This window comes from Camponotus vicinus, unplaced genomic scaffold (assembly GCF_025532165.1).
Source record: "Camponotus vicinus isolate PSW18456_S1 unplaced genomic scaffold, iyCamVici1.0 SCAF_9, whole genome shotgun sequence".
Taxonomy (NCBI): Eukaryota; Metazoa; Arthropoda; class Insecta; order Hymenoptera; family Formicidae; genus Camponotus; species Camponotus vicinus.
Window position 1 is genome coordinate 18,022,438 of NW_028141981.1, and position 24,226 is coordinate 18,046,663.

Below are 24,226 nucleotides of genomic sequence, written 5' to 3' on the forward strand. Positions count from 1 at the left end.
TGTACGCGCGCGTCCCTTCGTGAAGATCAGCTTCCGTGTCGTACAGCCTTTAGGCCCTACAGCCTCGAAAAACAGAAAGAACCGGCGTTGTGTTGGGAATAAAACGACTTCTCTCTGCATCCTGGATTCCCGCAAGACAGGAGAGCCACATTGTTCATCATGTACCATCGACTGTCAAGGTACATTAATATCGTAAATATGTTTTGTTTTTATTAAATTAACTCTTCTATTAAATTAACTCTTGATTAGATTATCAATCTTCCTTTTTATTGTTTATTAAATTGTAAGTAAAATCTTTTATGAAATAAAAGCAATACAATTTTTTTTATTTTTATTTTAATACAATGATAACAAAAACATTTGTTAAGAAAATTATATAATCGATATAATGGCGGAAAAAAGTATGACGTAATTTTTGAGTAGGTAAAACGTTAATTGAAACGATATGAAACATCATGATATTATATATTGTATTATTAATATTATGTATATGATTTTTAATGATTTAATACATTCATAATTTAAATGTAACTTTCTTAAATTTTTAAAATGTCGGATATTTTAAAATTATTTTTTATTTGAACTGTATCTCTATTTTACATTTTTACTCGAAAATGGTTCTCGTTTAACAGTAATAAAAAACTGAAATGTGCTTGGTAAAAATACATAATTAATAGAAATTTCATGCGTCGCTTAATTACGTCAATGTTATAATAAAAATATCGCTTCGATATGAAAAGATGCACCTCGTTGAATAGTGTGCAAGTCAAAATCTTTTCATTCAAGATGGAGAATTACCTTACTTTCTTGGATAGGTACTCTCGCAATTATTAAAACGATTTAGTACGAAGTACCCGAGAGTTTACGTCTACTGGATCTTATTATTAAAAGTTCCACTTCTCCCGTCTTGAAATCATCCAAACTCCGGTAATGCCATCCTTTCTTGAAAATGCAGTTTAACTTCTTTGGTGATAATTAGACAGAACTACGTGGCGAAAAGAATAAAAGACTCAGTTTCGTACGGCACCAGTCGAATGATTCGTTACGCAATAATTATGTCGTATAAAAGTCCAAGATTTCATCAATCAACGAAAAGTTTCTTTCCCTCCCTCTGTCAAAATCACGGTGTCTTTTTTGAGAAAATAATTATCATCTTTTTACATTATATCAAATTTTTGCTGATTTAAAAATAGATATAAATGAAACTTTATTTTTCCATGCATCGAGATTTCTATCATTGTTTGAATATGCTAATAATTTATATCAAATATTTTTTAATGTTTAGTCAAAATTATGTTTCTTTTTTCGTGCATGCAATATTTATGGTTTTGTCGTAACATATCATATTATGCTTTCGCTTCTATTAAATAAGCATCGCGAGAGTTTTACATTATTCATTTGCTGTTTCCACGCGTTACGCATCAGCCGATCGCTCGTAAATCGCTTGCCGACCGCCCTCGCCAACTCACTTTTCATTAAGATGTCCGCGGAGTGAGTGAATGAACGGATGAATGGATTTCCAGAAGCCGCGAGACTGCGATCTTTCCCCTCGGCCTTGGGCTACTTAAACTGGTAGCATGCCAAATTTCTCGAATCCTCTTCTCAATAACTCTATTTATCATAAATTATCATAAATTAAATCGTAAATTAGATTTATCATAAATTAGATGTTAAAAATTAAATAAATTATATTTATTATTACTGTATATATAAAATGATTCGTGAAAAACATTTTACATATTTTATAAGAAAATTTAAACAATATACTAAATATAAGTAAAATTCATTCAAGTGATATATGCAATATATATAACGGGGGATTTTCATCTAAAATGTTCGTGTATTTTATTTTATTTTTTGTTGATATTACATGGTCAACATTACAAAAAATAAAAAAAGCAGACAATCGATATTTCAATTAAATTTAGTTCAACAGGAATTGATTGGTATTCTTGTTTATCTATGCTTTTTGTAAAAGAAAAAATAAATATTCGTTTATAATTGATTTAATACTATAGATGTGAAATTAATACACACGATTATACGCCGGAATGCTACTCGATGTTGAACAGTTTAATTATCGACGCTTCCTCTGCACTTTGCGAGTCTTGTCTCAATTAGATATGTTTTACTGAACGTTGTTTGTTTGCTTTTATTCTTATATCCTAGAAATGATGCGCGTGCACATTCGAGTGGAACGAATTATTTCCTTGGATTACATCTTACATAAATCTTACATATTAAAAAAAAAATTTTCCTTTTTTATCAATTTACAATGTAACATTGCTATTTCATAGTTTACTTATACTTTTATTTTTTATATAACTTATAATTTATATTTTTTAATATAATTATTTATATAAAAGGCACATATTTATATCGTGCCTATGCAAGTTCTTTTTTTTTGTTATAACGATAACATATATTATCATGTCATTTTTAAACATAAAAACTGGTAATTATATGTGATCGTAATTATTAAAAACTCTGTTGTTTAATCCAATAATGAGAGCACTTGCTAAACGTAACTATTACATAATTAAAATTAATTTAAAATTTATTTTGAATTTTAACATGTTGCGCAAGTTTATCAGTTGAAAATTTCACGAGATATGAAGCCGGTAAGCGCGGTGGAATATGGGGGCAGGAGCGAAATTTGCGGCACCGACTTCAGTGTCGGAAGGCCGCAGGCCCGTGGTCCATGACCGGTCGACGCAGCCTCCTCCCGGTTCCAGAGAGAATCGGAGTCACGTTCAGTCAGTGGCCGACTCCCGTCCGCGGAGGTGGTGCGCGTTATTGCTCCTTCGGGTCCTTTCTCAGCAGAGTGTCGAGAGAGGTTTTCCGGCTTCTGCGTACGTCCCGAGGCTCATCCTCATCGGGCATGACGAACACTAGGAGCACGTGGTTAGTCGAAAATTTTCATTTCGCGCCTTTTTGCATTCACTTTCATCACGCCGGTCTCTCATCGTTTCGTTTCTTCATATTCCCAATTTTTAAATGTCTACTTGTTGCCCTCTTTTTCTTTTTATTTAGATCCAGTGCTCAATTTTAGATTGTATCGATTTCTGTCTTAATCAGTTCGTTTTTATAAAGCGCACGGAAGCACTTTGTTACGGAATCGTTTAAAGAGAGTTTTAATTAAAAACTTAAGTTTTTTGCGTGCGGCTTACTTGCTGCCTATCGCGTCGCCATTGAGTCGGATATTAAATCATGTATATATAGCGCGCAATAATTATACTGTTTAAAAAGTCGCTTTGATTTACGCGAATAAAGAATATGTCGACATGATTTTTTTTATTTCTTTCTTATTTTTGTCATTTCAATCTCAAAATGATCGAGGAAGATCGCGCGAAAATACTGTGACTCAAATATTATGAGAGATCATATAATTGCATATATATATATATATATATATATATATATATATATATATATATATATATAGAATAAGCATCATAAACGTGTGTGATGATTTGATATTCTAAATCATTTTTTTTATCTAAAAAATAGATTTTCAAAATTGAAGTCGTTGTAGACAAATTGCGCAATTTTTTTACGAATGATTTGTTGTTTATTTTTAACTATATAGATATATGCTGCGACAATATGCCCAACTATTCGATTTCCGCTACTGTCAAAACCAAAATCCGTTGTATGCTATAAATATGCAGCATTGCATCATGATTCAATGCATATTCTACATGAAATAACATCTACGCTTTTTTCAGACAAAAAAAATTTGAAATACTTTTATCACAACTTATATAATCGTATTTGATTATATCATATCATTGTATTTGATTTTTTATCACAATTATACAGTTAAATAACTATTCTTATGTTTATTATCATTAATATAAAATCAATAAATTATTCATTAAACATTAAATAATTGCATCTTATAAATTACTATAAATGTAAATTAACATATATAAATTTTAATTCTTAATTTTTAAAAATAGTATAAAATTATTAATTATTAATTACTTTTATTAATTAATAATTTCTTTATTATAAATTGTGTCAAAAATTGAGTTAAAATATGCTTTCGTGATTTTAAGAAGACATTTTGGATTTAACAGAATTTTCACATTATATATTTATTAATATATTTTTTAAAGTAATCTTTATCAACATATTTTTTAAAGTACCTATCTTTTTAAATAATATTCATCTATATACACACATTTTTTATGTGTAAAATAAATTATCTTCAAATATGATTATGAAAGTTCCTATACATATAGTATTATGAGTATATATAATATCTGTAAAATACAACTTATGCGAATCATGATGTGTTAACATGTTTAGATATATACATATATATGCATACATGCACATATGTATGTATATTATATATATATATATAAGCACATTTTATATTATATATTATATTATCTAAAATTTATTGATAAAAATAAGTGCGATAGAAAAAGTGTTTATTGATTTGTCGATTATAACGGTAATGATGAATGATTTTATAGTTATATATAGTTGCATATTTGTACTTATATTGATAGGATAACCACTCAAATTTTCATCGGAGATCGAATTATGAGAGCTATTCTGCGAACGACTTTACTATTAGACATAAGAAAATTTTGGAAAAGTCTCCATTTCTTTGTTCGTCTAACAATGAACGCGAACATTTTATATGTCTCTTCCGACGTGCGCTCGCACAATTCGCATATGCTGAGAAATGGGAGACACTTTCGTGAGTTCTTACGGGATGCGAATGATGGGTTGGTCAACATGTGTGTCTTTCCAGATGGCTCATTTGTCAAAGCGGCCAAAACGAGAGCGCGTCCAGTTAGCTCATATACTGCTTCATAGGCGACAATATCGCTCTATTTTTAATGGCGATTTCATATAATCTCTGACACTATAATCTTGCGTGTAGACATGACTATCATTAACCTCTCACTATTCACATGGCATTTATCTCCGGCGTATATATATCTTTTACCTTCATTCTTACTTTCATATTGATAAAGTATAAATTAATTATTTATCTTTAACTATTATTATTTATTTTTATACTAGACTGAGCTGTACTGTACTGTACTGAACTGCGAGAAAAAAGATAGTATGTGCATATATATGCATTTTATTATTTATTTATTATGAAATTAACGTCTTAGTTGTGATAAGCTTTAAGTCAAGCTTTTCTACACACATTTCGCGCTAGGATTTGAAGATTAAAATATAACAACGGTAACAGAATTATTTTGCTAAGTGCATTCTCATGTTTCTAATTAAATTTTAGTGACGATTCTCGCTGAGGATACTGCGACTTAAACAAGAAACGCCAGTCCAGTTAAATTATATCACCACATTGTCACATATTCGTGCGAGTCACGAAAGTGCAATATCTTTGCCATCGATTTACGGTTATAACAGTACTCCACCTGCGGCGGGTATAAAGGGTTATTGTAGCGAGCTTTCAGGTACCGTCCTTCTGGCGAGCCGCTTGGCAGGACAATGGCTTATGCTAATTCTCACTGAGTCTATGTAGACGTCGTCCTTCCGACTCTGTACACAGGGTACGCGTGTAATGTGTCGGAGTTTAAAATTCAACCAGCATTACGCTCGCAAACGGTGCGAGATTTAACGTCGCACTTGCGAATTGTTTCGCCTAATAAAATTACAACTTGTCGCATTCCATGCAATTACGAGACACCAGCATGCACGTAGCTTGATTTAATGTACTTATTTACGCATGTTTCATAAAATTGCAAATAAAAGTTTTTTGTTTTGCATTTATTTTAGCATATATAATTAAATTATTATTTTTATTTAAATATCGCATCGATAAATATGCTCATGAAAATTATTAGATTAATCGCGTTAAACTGCTTGCTTATGTGCACTTAAATCGGAAGTGCATATCTACAGAGTATCTTTACGCTGACGTGGAAATATTACAAAGGTTACTGCATGACTCAAACGCGTATGAGAAATAATGTAACTCACAAATATTCTTTAATCTTTTTCGAGTTTTAAATCTGAGAAGCCTATTTCACGGAAACAAAGGACTATGAGTTTTTAACAAGTAAACAATTTATGTCAGCCTAATAAGTACATGTAAACTTTACACAAGTGTGTCGCATACTGTGTATATATACATATATATATATTCATTCGTAGAAATTCCCAACGCGAAAAGCATTCTGTCAGGTAGCTGGCCACATACGCTGCAGACAATCCTGTATTTCGTGGCTTATTTTGGTTCTTCTAAATGGGAGGGAGAAAGCTGTTATTTCTGTTCCATAAGTTAATACTCCAGGGCACAGCCCTCGTGCTTCGTTATGCACACCAGGCACTCGCTCCGGCCGGTCCGAAATACTCGAAAGTATTACGGTTTTGTTTATTGTTGGACGTTTCCGTTTGTACAAACGAGATTACTGCACCAAAAGGACCGTGCCATCGAAAGTATGTACTTACATCACAACTCGCGCGTATTTTCTGCCTCGATCGCGCCTGACGTATCATGATACATGTACGTGTGCTTTAAATAGATTTGAATTAAATGTAATCTCGCGAGAGAGAGAGCCATTTGATCGATTGAAATAGGGGTTCGCGAACTCCGCACATCGATCACTGGAAGAGTAATTAATAAAAGCGCTATGTTTTCAATTAGTACAAAGCTTCGCGCTCATCGAAATAATTATGCGTTGTGGCTTTCGTATACGATACGAATAAGACGATGCATCGAAACATTTTTGTTAAATGGATTGAAAAATAATGAGAAAAATAGATTGCACACTCGTATCCGAAATAGATTCAACATTTTTAATACTCTTCAAATTTGAAAAAATGAAAATTTCGTGTTTTATTAGCATTTAATATGTAGGATTTATTTTAAATATCAGATCCAAAACTCAACAATCTGTGCTAAATCTTTTATAAAGAAGTTCAATCATACGCGTCAATTAGAAAAAAAGTTTAATTTCTGGTACTTTCCAATACGACATCAATTATTAATGAAATGATCCGCACAAAATTTCGACATTTAGAAATATACCGCATTCCGACAAATCCACTGCAATGATTACAATCGGAAACAAAATAAAAAATTGATTTAATCCATTATTGTAAATGTAATGTGCTTCTATAATAATTAATTTCTATATTTATTCTGTACTAATTAATTTTCTTCATTAAATCTCATGTAGAAGTGTTATTTATGAAATAATGCAATGTGAGGATGAGAATGAATGCGATCTTGCTCTGAGATTTTGCGTCCGCATATGTAATGGAAATATTGCACGATATGTCGTGTTCTTCTCAGAGATGCATATTCATTTTTATAATAAAAAGAATACGCTATATACTTTAGCCTTGCACGCTGTCTTTATCCGGTATACTATGCGCTTTTTCAATATAGAAATCGATTTTATTAAATTCCTATACAATGCCTTTTTGTAGCAACGACACACACGTGTCTTCGTGTGATTGTCATGATAAAAGGCAAGCTACCAATCCCGCCATTCGCCGGCAAGATTTCAGTTAACAGGATTCCATTATTTATAAATTCCTTCAACGAGATTCCATTATTTATAGAACTATATATGTTATTGAAGTTGACAGGTATTGAATGCATCTTTGTGGATAATGCACAATATTCTCAATCGTCTAAACTTGGAAGTGTATTTAGAAACGATAGCGCGCGCTGCACGCATTATATGATATCGAATAAGATAAATTAATTTAGATTGTAGCTTAATAACAGATATATTATTAAAGTTTCAAGCCCTTACATTAATTTACACAGATTATAAGATGACGACAAACAATAAAATTAAATAAAAAAATTACTTATGAAATAAATTATACAGAGATTATATAATTAAAAATAAGTGAATCAATCCGTCCGTTATTAATTAATATTGCATATGAAATGTATAGTGAATCAATCCGTCCGTTAATTTTTTATACAAAATTTATTTTTATAAGTTCACTACAAGACCGTGATTTATCAGGATTTTTCTCTTTTCAAAATCCATAGATATTTCTTCTTCCTCATGACTTCATTCTCTGTATGACTCCGTTTCGGAGCAGTGTCTGTCTTCCGGAAGATGTGGCATGGAAAAGTTTCACACCTAAACACTATGGTGTTTGTATATACAGTGACATGCGAGCAACGAACTTGTAAAGGAAAAACCAGGGGATCAGGGAATTATTTTCGGGACGAAAACCGTGAATGTACAAATAAATAAACGAGAAGCAAAGTCGCAACTAAATGTTTTTACAAGATATTAATTTTTTTCTATTTCATTTGCGTAAATATTTTTACAAAGAATGTGCATTTTGAAAATAATATCTTTTGACTTATAATTAATCGCAAAAAAGTTTGAATGATACACTAAGATTAATACTATATTACATTATTAATTTAGATTGGGGAGGAGAAAAATGTTTCGATCGAGGACATGTAATAATTATCACAGCTTTTTATTTCTGATGTTATATTTTTTGTGCTTTCAACGAAGAGTAAAAGAAACGCTAATTTGTTCTCGGAAGTTTTGACCGGATGACTACTCGAAGTAATTGGATTGTTCCTCATCCGTAACGAACTTGATTCAACCATAGCAGAGTGCCATTTAATACGTTTAAAACTTAAAGACACAATATATTGTGTGTGTGTGTCTTCTAATCTAACTCTAATTCATAATCCAGATGTAATCTGGATGTAAAGATTGGGAAATAAGGTGCTAAATATAAACTATTTAAAAATATTATACAATCTCTTTTGTGGAGATTTCCCATACTTTTTTTTATTTAATAGATTCTTTTTTCACAGAAAAAATATTTTATTTAATGAACGTGTCTCTTCTTTTGTAAATCATTAACAGTTTGTCAATTATATTATATAAATGTTTGACACGTTATATATTTTTAGTTTAATCAATATTTTTGAACAACTTCTTATAAAACTCCTTTCTTTGCTATCTCGTGGTAACATTGTGTAACATAGTTTGAATTATTATCTCGATGGTGAGCATTCACTGCGCAACTTTGCAATTCCTAATATCAGTGTGCTGGCGCTGACTCGTATAAAACGAAAATATTTGCCGACGCAACTTTGCAAGCGAGAACTTCCTCTCTTCTTCGCATATAAAAAAAGATTCTTTCTTCTTTGCATTTAATCTCTTCCTTTTTAATGCATTCCCACATCCGCTTATAGTCCAGACGTTAATGCATCATTTCGCCTTCGTGTTTGTCCATATTCATTCGAATCGTAATCCGATTCGCGAGGATCCATGAGTGATCGACCACCATTAATCGGACCTCGCCAAGATGTACGACTATGAAACGCTTAATCCTAGTAACGTCTCAGCATTTTTCTCTAATTACTCAATCGCACTTGATATTAACGCACGAATTTATTCTCACAGTATTCTCGCCTGGCGTCGAGACGTGGAATCGAGTCTTTGCATCTCTCAGCATCTCAGTGAGAATTGTTCATAGAGACTACTTTTCGGATTAGTTTCCACTCGCGCCTTTTGCCGCGAGGTATGGCGGGTATGGGTGATTTTAATTTTAATTAATCGGCGAATAACGCGCGAACTATATTTGAAGAGCGTTCCACGCGGAGTTTCATAATTGATTTCATATTTGAGGTCGCACAGAGCGAGCCGCTTGTCGGCGCGGCCGCTTTCGCACTACGCGATCGTGAATTATACTCGGACGTTCAAAGAGCAGTAGACTGCCGCAATCAATCCGGGACCCCTACAGCCTATGCCCGGTGGTCGACCGGTGGAATGTCTCACCCACCTCTCGCGAAAGTACTACTACAAACGTCGTCTTGCTTGCCGACGATAACGACCACAGCAACAGATTCAGCCAACATCGCATCGCACGAGCATCAAACACTGTACAAGGGGATACGATTCCCTGTAGCATTGTTTGATCATGGTAATTACGAGCCAAGTGTGCTTCGGCAAGAGAAGCAAAAGGACGAGGGAAGAGTGAAGAGGCCGAGTAGACGAAGAGCGAGGGGGAAAGGCCAAAAAGAGCGAGCGCATGGTATTCCACTTATTCTCTCTCTCTCTCTCTCTTTGTTTGTCTCATCCTCACGTAGGAAGAGGCTGAGGAGCAAAGAGAAAAAAAGTGCCGGTTACATCGTATCCTCATTCGTCTCCGCCCGTAGGAAAGCGACCGCAGTCGATAAAATATCGCGATAGGGATAAAGGCAACCCTCGTGCGCGCTCGTGCGCGCTACGCACGTACGCACGAAATGGGACGAGAGGAGGTACATATGACGCGCGTGTAATCCTCGTGTGATGGACGGCTACATTGAGGTAAATAAAAAATGAAGCCTTTCAGGCGGCGCGGAAATAAAAGCCTTCTCGAGCCTTTTTTACTGGTTGGAAAAGTCATCGTTTCTTCTTTTGACTGTGATTTTATGGGGAAACGTTTAACGGCGAGCCGTGTAAAGTATGAGTCATCTCTGAAACTAATTTATCAATGGATTCACGTGGCTGATGACAATCTCCGTCGACCTGTCTACCTCGGCACTTGCAATCGTGATCCGGGTACAGCCGCTTCTACAAGATATATTTGTCCTCGGAAAAATAACGCGCGTACAATCGGCGAGTCTTTGGCGAGCATAATAACTTGTAATCAACGAGGATCATTCATCAGACTAAGTACGATCGTCCGTCGTGGCACGCAAAATCAAGCAAGACGAGGCCGACCGAGCCTTTGGTCGCGAAGAAATCGCGCGCGAAAAGAACGACAACGAAGAACGACAGGCCGAGACGGAAAAAATATTCCACTTGTATATTCATCTCTTCATCTTCGTAATTTGTTCCTTGAGGATGTGGCATTTAAGCATCGACCATCGAGCGAGTCGAGTGGAGACCGGAGAGAATCGAAAGCCGCCGGTTTTGTTGGCGATCTGTTCGCCAGAAAAAAATCGATTGGAAAGAATTTCGCGTTCCTTGCGCAGATTCACGAGCTACCCGTGACGGCAGCTGCTACCACGCAGCGGTGAATGTGACCCACGTGACGGCGTTTTATGACGGTATATCTAGTGGGACCGAAAGACCCTCGGGTAACGACTTCTATATCACTCTCATTCTTGCCGTACCCGATTTCTTATATTGTTGTAATCTCGGGCCGTTGTAACGCTTGTTACGCCTAGATGACTTTTAATTCCGGCGCAAAATGGAACGTCAATAATTGGCGTCCTTCAACCAATGATCTGTCATTGCATTAAATTACCCATCGTTTATAAAGGTTTCATCACCTAATTCGTAAGATCTCACATATTCTAGAATTTACATAGCTTAATGGTTTATTTTCTTGAAAAATTGATTAAATTATGTGAAAGTGAAGCAAAGATTTAAGTTTAGTAGATTTTTTGATTGAGAGATATTTTAAAGGCGACAGACAGCGATAAAATAAAGTATCATTCAAGCACTTCGCGACACGATGTAACAGCTTCTAATTCAGACGTAACAACGGCGAAATTAGTTCAATCGAAAAGCCATTTTTATCACGTCACGTATACATATATCTCATGCGTTGATCTAGTGAAACATACCAGAGCAATCAAGACACAAACAATTATTTATTCTTCTCGTCCCCTGCTCTCTTTGTCCTCACCTTTCTCATTCTGCATTCCACGACCGCAATTTCAGCCGTCGTTTCGTTTCGTGTTCGCGTATCGCGACATCGCCGTCGAGTTTCTCCGGGTCGCATCCCCTTGCCGGAGTAACCACCAGGGCAACCTGTTGCTCTCCGATGCCGCTCTCCGTCGTTCTTCACGTCCGTGACCGTGTCAGTGAGCTGTTTCTCTCTCCCTCTCCTTCTTCCTTTCTCTCCCTCTCTCTTTCTCCGTCTCCTTCTTCCTCTCTATCTTTCTCTCTTCACCTTTTGTCTTCCTCCGAGTCTCGCCTTTCTCAGGTCACCTCTCTTTCCGGCTTTCGTTCTTTCCTCGTCGTTTGCTCTCGTCTTTTTCCCACTTGCCAACGAACGACAGAATGCCCTTGGTCTGCGACGTGTCTACGGTGTATGTTCTCCTGGTAGCACGAAGACCTGAAACGTCGCACTCTGTTGCTCCGTTCGGACATAGCGTCCTCGTCGCGCCAACGCCGGACTCCACCACGTTCTCGCTTCCTCGACGAGGCTCCTCTTCCTGTCTACCGAGCCTGTCCGGCTTTCTCTCTTGCGCTTTTCCACGTTCCTTCTTCTCTCCTCGCTCGTGTCCGGCCGTTCTTTCCGTCTCGCTCTCGTACGTCTATCTCCCTACCATTTCGATACCGCCACCGCTTTCTCGGCTCTCGCTGCCGCCTCCTCTACCGTCTACTGATGCCTTGATCCGTACCCTCCTGTTCTAGAAGAGCGCGGTCACGGGATGAGCGGCTGAAAGTGTGAGAAAAGCCGACACGACTAGTGCGAGTCTGGATTTCAGATGAGACCGACGAACGATGATGCACGGAGAGCTTGCGTTTCCTTATTGTATATTCATGAAAATAACTTCCGTATTTATTTATGATTGCGATAATGAACAATGGGGATCTCATTATACCAGTTTTGTTTGATATGCTTGTATTTTTCACAAAGTATGTGAGAACTTTACACAAGCTGTTTCAAACTTATCACATTATTTCTACACTAAAGATATATTTGTCATATATATTTTTTATCTCCTCCAAAAATTACTCCAAAAATCTCCTTAAAAAAATACTTATTTATTTATGAAATTAAATTAATTTTATTTAAAGTAAAATTTATTTATTGAAAGGATTGTATGATATTAATTTATTTAATAGCTTGAAAGTTATATTCTAAATCATATGGAATTAAGACTCGTGGCATTTTTCGCGAAGATCGTTTCCTGATGAAAGAGTATGCGATCGATACTATGTTGCGCGATAATAATCGAGAGTATCGAGACGATGCGGCGCGAGCGCGTGTACTTTCGGCCGTTGAAATATCGCTGCGAGACGCGCCGCGACAGTTATCGACACTGAAAAATTATAGTCATCGCTAGCCCGTGCCATTGTTCCACGTCCGCGCTTTCGTACCGTCTCTCTCGCAGGTAATAACTGTCGGTTAAAAATTATTATCGTCAGCGATCCTCGGTCAAGGCGATATACTCTGGTCGCATCCGCATGACGAGTAACGAGTCTTGAGTTTTGAGGCGTCTCTCGTCGCTGGTTCTCCCCTTTCGAGCCCCTCGTCTCGCTACAAGGGAGTATTCATAAGGAGCGTAAACTAACAACGGAGCCAGGATACTGCGAAACGATTTTGCGGTGTGACACTTGCCCGCTCGTTCCACGCGAAAACCACAAGACACCCAGACGACCGAAATATCCGACAGTGATATCCGGAGAGAGAGAGACTCTTCAGACTGTTTGTTCTCTTCTTAAAATTACCTTTTGTTTGATCGTCTTAATCACTTATCTTTACGTTATTGGAAGTTTACGTAAAATATCACGCGCTACTAATTATCCAGAGCTAGGGAGATTATTACATAATTTCCGCCAATACGCGAAAAAACTGTTACATGGTTAATTATCGCCGGCGGAAACGAGTGAACGGATTATTAGTGCGCGTATATCATGTACAAATCGTGACAAAAAAGTGTATTACCGTGCATTTGTCATTGCCAAGCGGAAAGACGTTGCGAAACGCGCAACTAGGTAAATTATCAACTGCCACCAATAGCTCGCGAACATATATTGTTCTATTATCTCCATGTTTTTAATCTTGTTACCTGTTATAACACTACATTTTATCTCACGTGTATTACATTGAAAGTGTAGTACAGTCGCTTTCCGAAACACGCCTCTCTGCACGCGAATCGTCATCGCTAAAACGATGTGACATGTTGTATAGGACCAGAATGTAACGAACTGGAAAGTGCATTCGCGAAGAGGATTCGCGCTTGTCAAGCATCAAACTGCTATTGCGAGCGTGCCCAAGTTTAGCACAAGCTTATTTTCGTCCGCGTTTATGGACGATTTTATAGATTCCTTTTTATTTTATAGATATTCCTAGCAAATGACAAATTTTCCTACGGCAATTGCTCGCGAGTTTCATATTCTTGATCTTAAAGTCTTGAAGTCGATTAAACAACTATAATTCAGTCTATATTATAGATATTTTTGTGAAGATATATCTTTATAGATATCTTTATAAAGTTGTCTCTAAAGGCTTCGTGACTCGTATTTTTAGCAAGGAAGTAATGCATTTCAGAATGCTTTAGATGTAGTATCTATTTTATCTCTCTCCACAGTAAATGGTTTGAACAAGCGACACGAAAAAATATCACGAAGCACGTTAATTGTTTCAGACAACGAGACTTTTAGAGACTTTTTCGTCTCGAAGCAATCGGATGTACCGTTTCGGCAATTAGTCTATTTCCGTGATAGCTCTATTTTCTCATCGATAAACGGGTCATGAATTGATCACGTTGAATTGTTAATTAAAGCGCATTAATTGATATTTCTGGATCTTTAACTGATATAAATTATGTAGATGATGTCGCGAAAATGCATTCTGACATAAAAAATACTCTTTTAGCATAAGAAATATATTTCGCATTCAACACCTAATGGAAATTTTCCTTTCGCGAATACGAGCTGATGCGCGATTTCCTCCCTTTTTTCTCTCTATAAATGTGTGTCGTGAAAAATCATTCTTTATTTATCAGTTCAGTTGTGATCAATCTTACGGAAACGGTCAGTGAAAAACGATCGAGGATTTGCGAAACTAAAAATCATCTTGCCTTTGAAAAAAAAAAGAAAAACCGCTTTTTCTTCCAAGTTCGAGATGTAATCATCGTTGAAAGACTACATACGATGATCAATAATCTCCTAAGACCATCATTCTTTCATGTTAATCGTTTTCGTCAAAGACGAGATACGCTATGAAAAATTATTTCTGATTTATACTATATTAATTTTTTATGCTTATCTCCACAGTAAATACATTTTTCAAAAAAGTATCTTGTAAGAATAATATTTTGAAGTATATAACTATCAAATTAATTAAAAATGTATCAATCAATGCATCATGATATATTCATATATGTATTATTGATATGTTTTACCATTGATGTGTTTTATTATAAATGCTTTGTCGTCAAATGCGTCAAACGCACAATATCATATTATCATTTAGGCAAAAATTTATCATATATTAAAAGACATGTACAAAAGATGTCAAAAGATCAGAATAAGTCTTGCAATTGTTAGAAATATTTCTAAAGATTTCAGAAATTCAAAAAAACAGCTACTTATTCAGCGATCAATGAATCCTCAGTTAGGTCAAGCAACTCGACTTGTTAAAAAACAATCATTTTATAGACTGATAGTTGGTTCCTTAAATCAGTATTTAGGGAGCACGTAAAAGGTAGGACAGTAGGACCTGTTTGCGCGTCGAGAGGAATTCTAAAGATCCCATTATAATAATCCCCCACGTGCCCCAGGGGCACGTCCCTACGGGGCAAAATGTCGCATTGTGATCGCTGTGCGCCGCTACGGCGTCCTATACCGGGTGTTTGCGCCTCGATGAATCAGTGACTCGCGTTAGAGACTTTTTAGAGTTCATCGCGCCTCTCGTAGCACGTCTGCATGTGTATGTATATGTGTGTGTGTATATATACGATGTGTGATCCGCTTCCTCACATCCTCACGCTGTCTGTACCCCGTTTCGAACAAAGCCGAGGATGCGCCTGGCATTCTTCGGATATCTCGACGCGGCGTGCAACGCCTTGGTTTTCTCTCTCTCTCTCCTCCCCTCATCCGTTTTGTAAACCACGAACACCCGATAAATGTCCCACGATGTGGATATACATACGTGATTTCGCATTATGCATTACGGGGGCGCCGACAGTGCATCGCGTCGCACACCCGCTATATCTACTTATGTAAATTGAGCTTGATTCTTCGCGGTAACGAGATTTCTCGCGGCGGCGTGTGATGTTAAGCACGACGGGGAATGAATTTTTTAATCACATGCACATCAAGAACGTCACGTATGCCGGACTTGTTCTGTGGATCATTCTTTTTTTTTCGTCTTTATTTCTTTCCTCTTTTGCTTTGTTCATTTTTTATCCACACCTCTTGATTATAATACAAATAATCCGCAAACATCCAGGATAAGTTTCTTGATTCAAATTCATCAGAACTTTAGTTAAATAATGAAATAAAAACTGTTGATAAGCAAGAGGCAAAGAATTAACGAAAAAAAAAGAGAAAAAGATAAAGAAATGTCTATCTCGGATAACCGGAAGAGTTGAGAACCTACTTTGATGCTCTCTCCATCTCTTCCTCCTACTTCTCATGACTGAGCGTTATGTGTTCCTTGACCCTTGGCCCATTCGTGTCTACCTACAACGCATTGATGTGCTGTAGATCGGTCCGAGGATTACGACATCTCGCAGAAGGCCGATGTGTCTTCGAGGGTGAAATTGACCTGGAGGAAAGTCGCGTGGGAGTACCGGTCGAGCTTGAACAATGACGGTACGTTGAGTCTCACGTGCGATATCTCAATGTCCCGCGGACGACATTTTACACGTTTTACGAGACATCCCGAGCCGAATCTTCGAAACGTCAGGCTTAAGGGACAAATGGCAGGGTACGGCAGAGGGCTCTTATGAATCTCCGCTTTAATCCTTTCGCCGTGAAAAGATCTGAGAGATGGAAGAATATTCGCTCGTACAACGCTGTTGAGGCATGCATCCCCGTTTAATTATGGATCAAGTTAGAATTTTAACGTAGTGCTTCATCGTTGCGGAAACTCATTATTATATCACGCATAATTAATTATCGTTCATGCAATGTAACGTAGTAGTAAAATTGAGGAAAGCAAAATAAAATCTCGCAAATCTGGCAGATTCTGCCGGAACCGAAGCCGGAGTAAGAGTCCCCTTTCTCTCACAACAAGAAAATCGTTGTAATTTCTGGAAAATTTATTTCCGAAAATTAAGTTATCGAATCAGCCTGCCGGCCTTTTCGATCAATGTCAGACCGTACCAAGATGGATGTTGCAAGATTGCGGGGTCGTATCTATCCGACGACGACGCCTTCGCCGGAGGATCCGAAATAATAGGGTTTGTAATTTTTGCCAGACTCCACTGTGCCACGGAAATCACGATGTATGAAACGCGTATCTCGTTCACGTTAACGACCATCGAATCGAGCTCGATTGCAGGTAGATATCATCCACTATCGCACTCTAATCTGTAATAGAATCGGCTCGTTCGCGAATCGAATATAGGGGACGTCCGTGCGGTCGCGGATGTCGCGCTGTCACGCGTCGCTCAGTTATTGGCGGAATATTCGACGTCAATTTAAATTTCTGAATTTCATGACACCTTTCCAATCCGTAAACTCGCGCTTTTTTCACAATCGTGCACGGTAATCCATCTCCGTCGCGAGAACTGAAAATCAAAATGACAAAATCGATAGCTCTGAATATTACATAAGACAATAAAACTGGACTAATAAGAATTGAAGTAAATAGCACGCAAATAAAATTAAACTCATAATGATTATTAAACAAATTTATTAAAATGTTTCGGGCTTTCCCGTTTCGAGCCATTTTCAGCTATTACAATAAATTAATAGAAAATCAGAATATACTTCAGAAATCGTACGTTTAATATATGAAGCTTTGCAATTTTTACAAGAGGCTTTTGTAAATTACATTATTCTGTAACTCATTCGGTAACTTATCCTTATGTTAATGAGACGATAAAATTATTCATTTCAGAATCTAACAATTTAGTATTTAAATTACTCGCACATTTAAATTGATCCGAAGTAAAAGATATAAAAGATAAAATATGAAAGTTAAAATCCCGAGATAAACAATGGAATGTACGTAGCGTAGAGAAAGGCGAAATTATTTTTGAATCATCATAAGAAAATGGCAGTTTTGCGAAGAGGAGAAAGATTAGATGCCCCGGGCTAATATCCTCCAATGACCCAGCGGATCAATTTGCGAGCGAATCGCCAACTCACTCCGAGCTCATTTAAAACTTTATTAACTATGATTTTAGATTAGAGGAACAGGATGATCGAGAACTGACCTATCATTTAATTTGTATCGTTAATCGCGCTCTGAAATATAACTGGAAGCTAAATGTATTCATCGCGTATATTTATAACTACATGTATTACGCGCATTTAATGAATCTTAATTAAATAAAATTGCAATTTATATACATTTTTAAATATAATTTTAATACATATATATAAATTAAATTTTTTTAAAAATTAATATTTAATAGAAAATTAAAGAATCCATAAAAATGAGGGAAAAATCTTGCGACACCTTGTACACGACATGAGTTATGAAAGTTCGAACGAAGATGTAAATGTGCAGTAGCTGTAAATCCGAATGATGCTGGGTCACACGGTTTATGACGCGGTATTCGCGGTCGCGTTAACGGATATGTTTTTGAATGGCAAAGAGATCTTTATCTTGCAGTAACTGCCGTAGCGGGTGTCTCTGGGCTTTTGTGTGCTTGGTGCATTAGCAGCGACAGCGAGGAACACTTCCGCCGTTATCCTGCTCACGTTACGTACAGTGGCTCTACTGTCCTCTTAGCCGACACCGTTGCACCTGCGCCGCGATTCCTATACGTCACGAACGTAATCGCTCGCGTCCTTCATCCGCGCGAATGTCCAGGAGACATTTTTCTGTTTTTTCTTTTCTTACATATCCGGCCAGCATTAATGACGAGAGATGATTGATCCTCCCGGAGGGGAAGTCGTTAAGTCAGATTTACGGACGAGTTGTATCACTGTCAACGAACAACCGAATTAATTCCCGACCTTATTCCAGGCGAACTATCGCCTGAAATACGGTTTGGGAAAGTTTTCCGACAAGCCGATGCTGAAATTTTTAATGCCGCTAAAAGCACCGACATTGTTTAACGGCTTTGCCATTGTAATATCGCGTTGCCGTGACATCGATTAAATTAGTTGCGTCTAAATAAATAATTTACTCGCGAATGTAGTGACTCGTGTAAAGTGCATCCTTCAATTTCTAATGTCTTTTTTGCATTAATTGTTTTCTAAATTTTAAGTGAACTCATTATTATAACCAATATTAATTTAAGAAAAATTTTTCAAATTTTTATTTTAAAATGGAGTTATGAAAAATAATAAAATATTTTTAATTAAATTTTCATAAATAAATTAAATTTAAATTTAATCTTTTTTACGATATTCATATAACCATAAAAGACACTTTGGTTACGTTGTATTTACATTCCAAAGATCTGTGAATAACATTGAAAATCGAAAGATTAAGCGGGTCAAAGTATGCGATAACTTAATAAGTTGTAGCAAAGTCTCAATCGCAATTGAAACAGTTCAACAGAACAGGTTCATGAGATACGCATTAACGTTACACTCGACTATGTATCCAAGGCATTCCGCGCGTGATTCACAAGCCAGTTATAATGCACATTTACTCCACCTGCAGGTCAAACGGCCTTTGTGTATAACACCTGCCACATCGCGTGCGCCACTAGTCGTTCAGTGCAATATCGAATGGAATATATGGCCAGGCATTATCATGAATATGATATGTTTAACGATCTAATACTGAGTCCATTTCGTTCATGCCGCAAAAGCGAAATTCAATGCGAAACAGAGAAGCATTAAATGCTCACTCGAGTATCTCCGCTTCCATATTAATTCATATTCAATTAGTAATTATATAATGTTTGCAATCATATCTTAATCATATCTCTATAAAATCTCTATAAAAGAGATTGTGCAAATTACTTTATTTAATTAAATTATAGGTAGTATATAGTTCATTTTTTTAATATAATACTGTTTCTTTTGATAAGTAATCATTTTAATCATCTTTCTTCACAAATCCGTGGTATAAACTTCGCGTCAATGTTAGTAAATTCATTTTCCGAGGCTTTGTTTGATAGGACACGATTATTTTGTCACGATGGCAAGCCTGGGTTAGATGATTCACTTTCGGATCTCACTTACAATCTCGGTCGTTTCAGGTATAATGACGTCTCCTTTAATGCTTCTTTCATGGCCCGAAAAAGGGGCTTTCCTTGCCCACTAATTAGTTCTCTCACCAGTTTACTCAACTTTGACTAATCTCGACCGAAAGAATGAGAGATGGGAAGGCAAGATAATCCAGAAATGGAAATGTTTTGTGGTAGAAAAGAAGAAATTCATGCTATTACGATGGTTTTCCGACGTAGCGAGATAATTTGTCGACGTAGCTTTGACTGTAAATTGCAGTTTACCACACGCGAACATCGTCGGCGCGTCAAACGTTGGAGACATTTGTAAAGTTTGTGTTGAAACTTCAAAGAAATTGCGGAACCGTGCTCGTGTGGCAGACACACTGCTCGTCGTTCGATCTCGGTTCTGGAATGACCGAGGAGGTAGAAGGAGAGGCACAGCCATCGGACATTGTGCAAACGAATTCGCCGCTAATGACTATTGATTTAGGTCGTATGAGAGATTTAGGCGCACCGGTGTGTATGTGTATTCAATGTTTCGCATCTCATAGCGTAGTCCGTCTGTGCGACTATCTTAGCACATTATCGAGGCACATTATCGAGGCAATAATCAAGATACATATATACACAAACTAAGATTAACTTATATGCTCCTTGCCAATGGACGAGATTGTTTTCTCTTACTTTGAACAATTTTCCATAAAAATTTCTATTGTAATAAAATATTTTTGAGATATTTGCAATGTTTTCACACATTTCAAGTTTAACATCCGACAAATATAACCGTAACATATAAATTACAATTTTGTGCTAACAATTGCCAGCTTTAATGTAATTTTTAAATGATAAATGAAAAATACTAGAGATAGTTTACAAAATTGCACACTCCAAGAATTTCTTTACTCTAAGAAAATGTAGGGAGGATGGCATATACACTCTTGGTCAAACAGGCTATTACCATAAACGTTGGTGAGTTAGGCGGCTCGAGATGGCATTTACTCGGCCAAATGTTTGAAGAAGACGATCATCCAGGGATGATTAATTGGTACATCGGGGATGCTGAAGTGTACTGGCTCCACGTCGAATTTAGGCGCGCGCAGATTCTAAACGGTAATGGCACGCGTGATTAATCTAATTGATGTGGCGTCTCGTATACATATATCACGCTCGCATCAGACACCATTGGTGGACACGCGTTTCGCAGGTGTCGTTGATGCGCGCATGCATGACTCCTCCGTGTGTGTCGTGTGTTCATCGTCTTCGTTAATTAGTGTTTTGTCGTCTAATGCGTCATGTGTAGAATCAGACATTCGCATTCACGGCGCATAATGTCGCGTTAGCGAACTGTTGCTTTACGTCAGAACGGGTCAAACGCGACGAGAATAAACTGTTGAAACTGATGGTTCGTTTGTCGCCCTTTAAAGGCCGACCATTTAAACGCGAGCCAATAATCAGTTTCGTTTCGCGATATATCCGCTTGTTGTAGGGAACATCCGCTTGTGACGCACGATTGATTAATTTGCCGTTGACCCTCCGTTATTACATTTTCGTACGCTGTTAACGTAACGTTACGTGCGTTTTTATTTGTTAATTAAGGCAGACCATGCACGAGAACACGCATCGCGGCCGAATAAATGCACCTGCAACGGTCAGATTCGTTCGCGCAGCGAGATGGTGCAACTCGCGCAAAAATCGCTCGTTAGCGAGCAAACTTTAAATTACTGGCATCCTTTTTGTCGACAAGTTACAGAGAACGCAGCCGCAGTGCAATTTTTACGCGCGTCTTTTTTATGCCCCGTCGCGAAAGAAGGAAATTTGTATAAAGATTTTTTTCCAATTTTTATAAATGTTTTTTAAAGTTATGATCAAAACTTTATTTTATTTATGATCTCGATTTTATGATCTTGATAATAAAAAAACTTTATTTTTGCAATTAAATATAAAATTGCATGTAATTGATATTTGACATATCAAACGATGCGATAGCGTTGCAGTACCAAGTACACAAAAGCAATCAAAAATTCATGTTCAATTTTGCTACTCACTCAATAACATGTAAGTATTATATCTTTTCTTATAATTTTTTTTCCTTTAATTGGTGAAGTATAGTTGGTTAAAAAATTGATTCATATTTTTAACCAACTTTTACAGAGTTTAAAAAATTCGATTTCTCTCTCGACTTCTCTCATCGTTCCGTATCATTTTCTATGTATGATAAAGAATTATGAATATCATTTTTGTCTCTTCAATGAGTTGATTCACGAAATCTCACTCGTGTTTATCTAAGCTCTTATCAGAAACAGTAAAGCGTTACTTTTTATCGACCGTGGACCCTCATTCTCTTGGTTTAACCAAATCTTCCGGAACAAACTCTTGTTGCAGAGAGAGAAAGAGGAATACAGGAAATAGTTATCTTATATGTGGTTTTATTACATTAAGATATAAAATACAAACAATTAACAAACATTCATTGTCTAATACAATTATTTGATTTTAATTTACTCGATTTAAACTTAAAATCAAGAAGACTTATTTTTAGTGTTATAATGTAAATGTATAGTATATTATATAAAAAAAAATGTATATAAAAAATATCGATTTTAATTTTTAAAGTACATTAGTTTTGGAATATTTTATGCGGTTTGTTTGAAAAATATCATTCATAAAGTCAGAAACTATTCATTTTCACACACAGTCAATGAGATTTTGATCATACGCGACGATACGTTTATCTCGTATCGTCGAGAATTTATCGCGCTTTCTGCAGCATGCTCGTGTTCGTTCGTGAGCAATAGCTTTCCGTTCCGCGATGACTTTTGCGATTAGACATAGTGTGAGATTCGTTCACACTGCTGGAGAGGATATCTCCACAAAAGCTACTTTATACATACTGTATATATATATATATATATATATATATATATATATATATATATATATATATTTGCGCCGTTTTACGCCGTGCGATGTAGTATGTACATTGGTCCACGATGGATGTCAGAAGGCTATATACATATATGCACGCTTTCTACAGAGTTTAAATGGCACTTACCAGAGGTGACGTGTGACCAGCTTTTCAAACGCTTTAAAGGTCGTGGCGTTTAATAAAGAAACGATCTATAAAGAGATGAGAACACCTGACACGTGTCAAATTCGTTAAAATCGACCGCGAATCACGAATTGTGTTCGTTTGTTAAATATTAATAAATCATAATCGGAAAGCAAACTAACGAAGCTGTCATAAATTTTCAAATTTTTCATCATGTATTTGTAGCGTACTCGTACGTTTAACAAGGAATTTTAAATGATGCATATCTTCAACATGATTTTTATCTTTATGATCCATAATAAATCATATCAAAAGCGATTGATGTATAATATCATAAGAGAAAATTCGATATTATTTGTTAATATTTTAATTAAACGAACAACTATGGTGCAATTAATAATTTTTTTTATTTATTAATTAGTGTTAATTAATTTATTGGCATTAATAAATGCTAATTATGCTGATGAAAATGATGTGAGTAGAATCCACAAGTAAATCTATTTTAAGACTGGCATTATTCAAATCAATGAATAATCAATAAATCATTTGCGGATTTTAATCAAAGCGAGAGCTTTCAAATTATGCGAATGAAAAGGCAATTTCTGTATTTTCCACATGTATATGTTTGATATTATACTTTCTGTAATATTATTCTGTATTTATTTGTTATGATCATTTAACGTAAATAATCAAACTGTGACGAAACTAACCAATATTGTAAGTAATTCGATTATTTCGGAATGTCGAACTAGTCGATAATTAAATCAATTGTAATTGAATTGTCCGACTTTCGCATGAACGCAATCACTACCCGCAATTTTCGAAATTTCAGTTAACAAATCTCCAAAATTTATCGATACAAAATACCAATTGTGCGAAATCAGTTCATGATCGCTGAAGCGATAATTGTGTTCGTCGAAGGCTAGTCAATGTAATTTTGAATTTAATCAATTTCCACATAACAAATTTATTTATCTGTATCATTTGTTTATTAGAACAATATATCTTCGAGAGCATCGACGTTTCGCGATTAACGATGCGAGATTTTTCCCGATATCATCGTTTACGACTTAACAAGCTGACGTACAGTGATTCCGCGCTGCGATCGCGTGATTATGTCTATATAAACGTTAGTTATAATAGAAATCAGCATCTCGAACGTAGCACGTCCTAAGGCGAGTCATAAGACGATAGGTTGGCTGTTC

The 24,226-nt window shown here is 36.2% G+C and overlaps 1 protein-coding gene across 5 annotated transcripts in view; it reads left to right on the forward strand.

Annotated features, from left to right (window-relative positions):
- The window catches only part of Ppn (proteoglycan-like sulfated glycoprotein papilin), a 101,902-nt gene continuing 77,676 nt past the window's right edge, over nucleotides 1-24,226 (forward strand). For 4 of the 5 annotated variants that reach the window (XM_083109335.1, XM_083109339.1, XM_083109337.1 and 1 more), the window contains exon 1: nucleotides 2,750-2,904. In XM_083109335.1, coding sequence (XP_082965461.1) covers nucleotides 2,882-2,904 — 23 coding nt within the window. In that variant the 5' untranslated portion in view covers nucleotides 2,750-2,881. Of the gene's footprint in view, nucleotides 180-2,749; nucleotides 2,905-24,226 lie in introns of those variants that run through there. The other variant, XM_083109336.1, reaches the window with a different exon arrangement.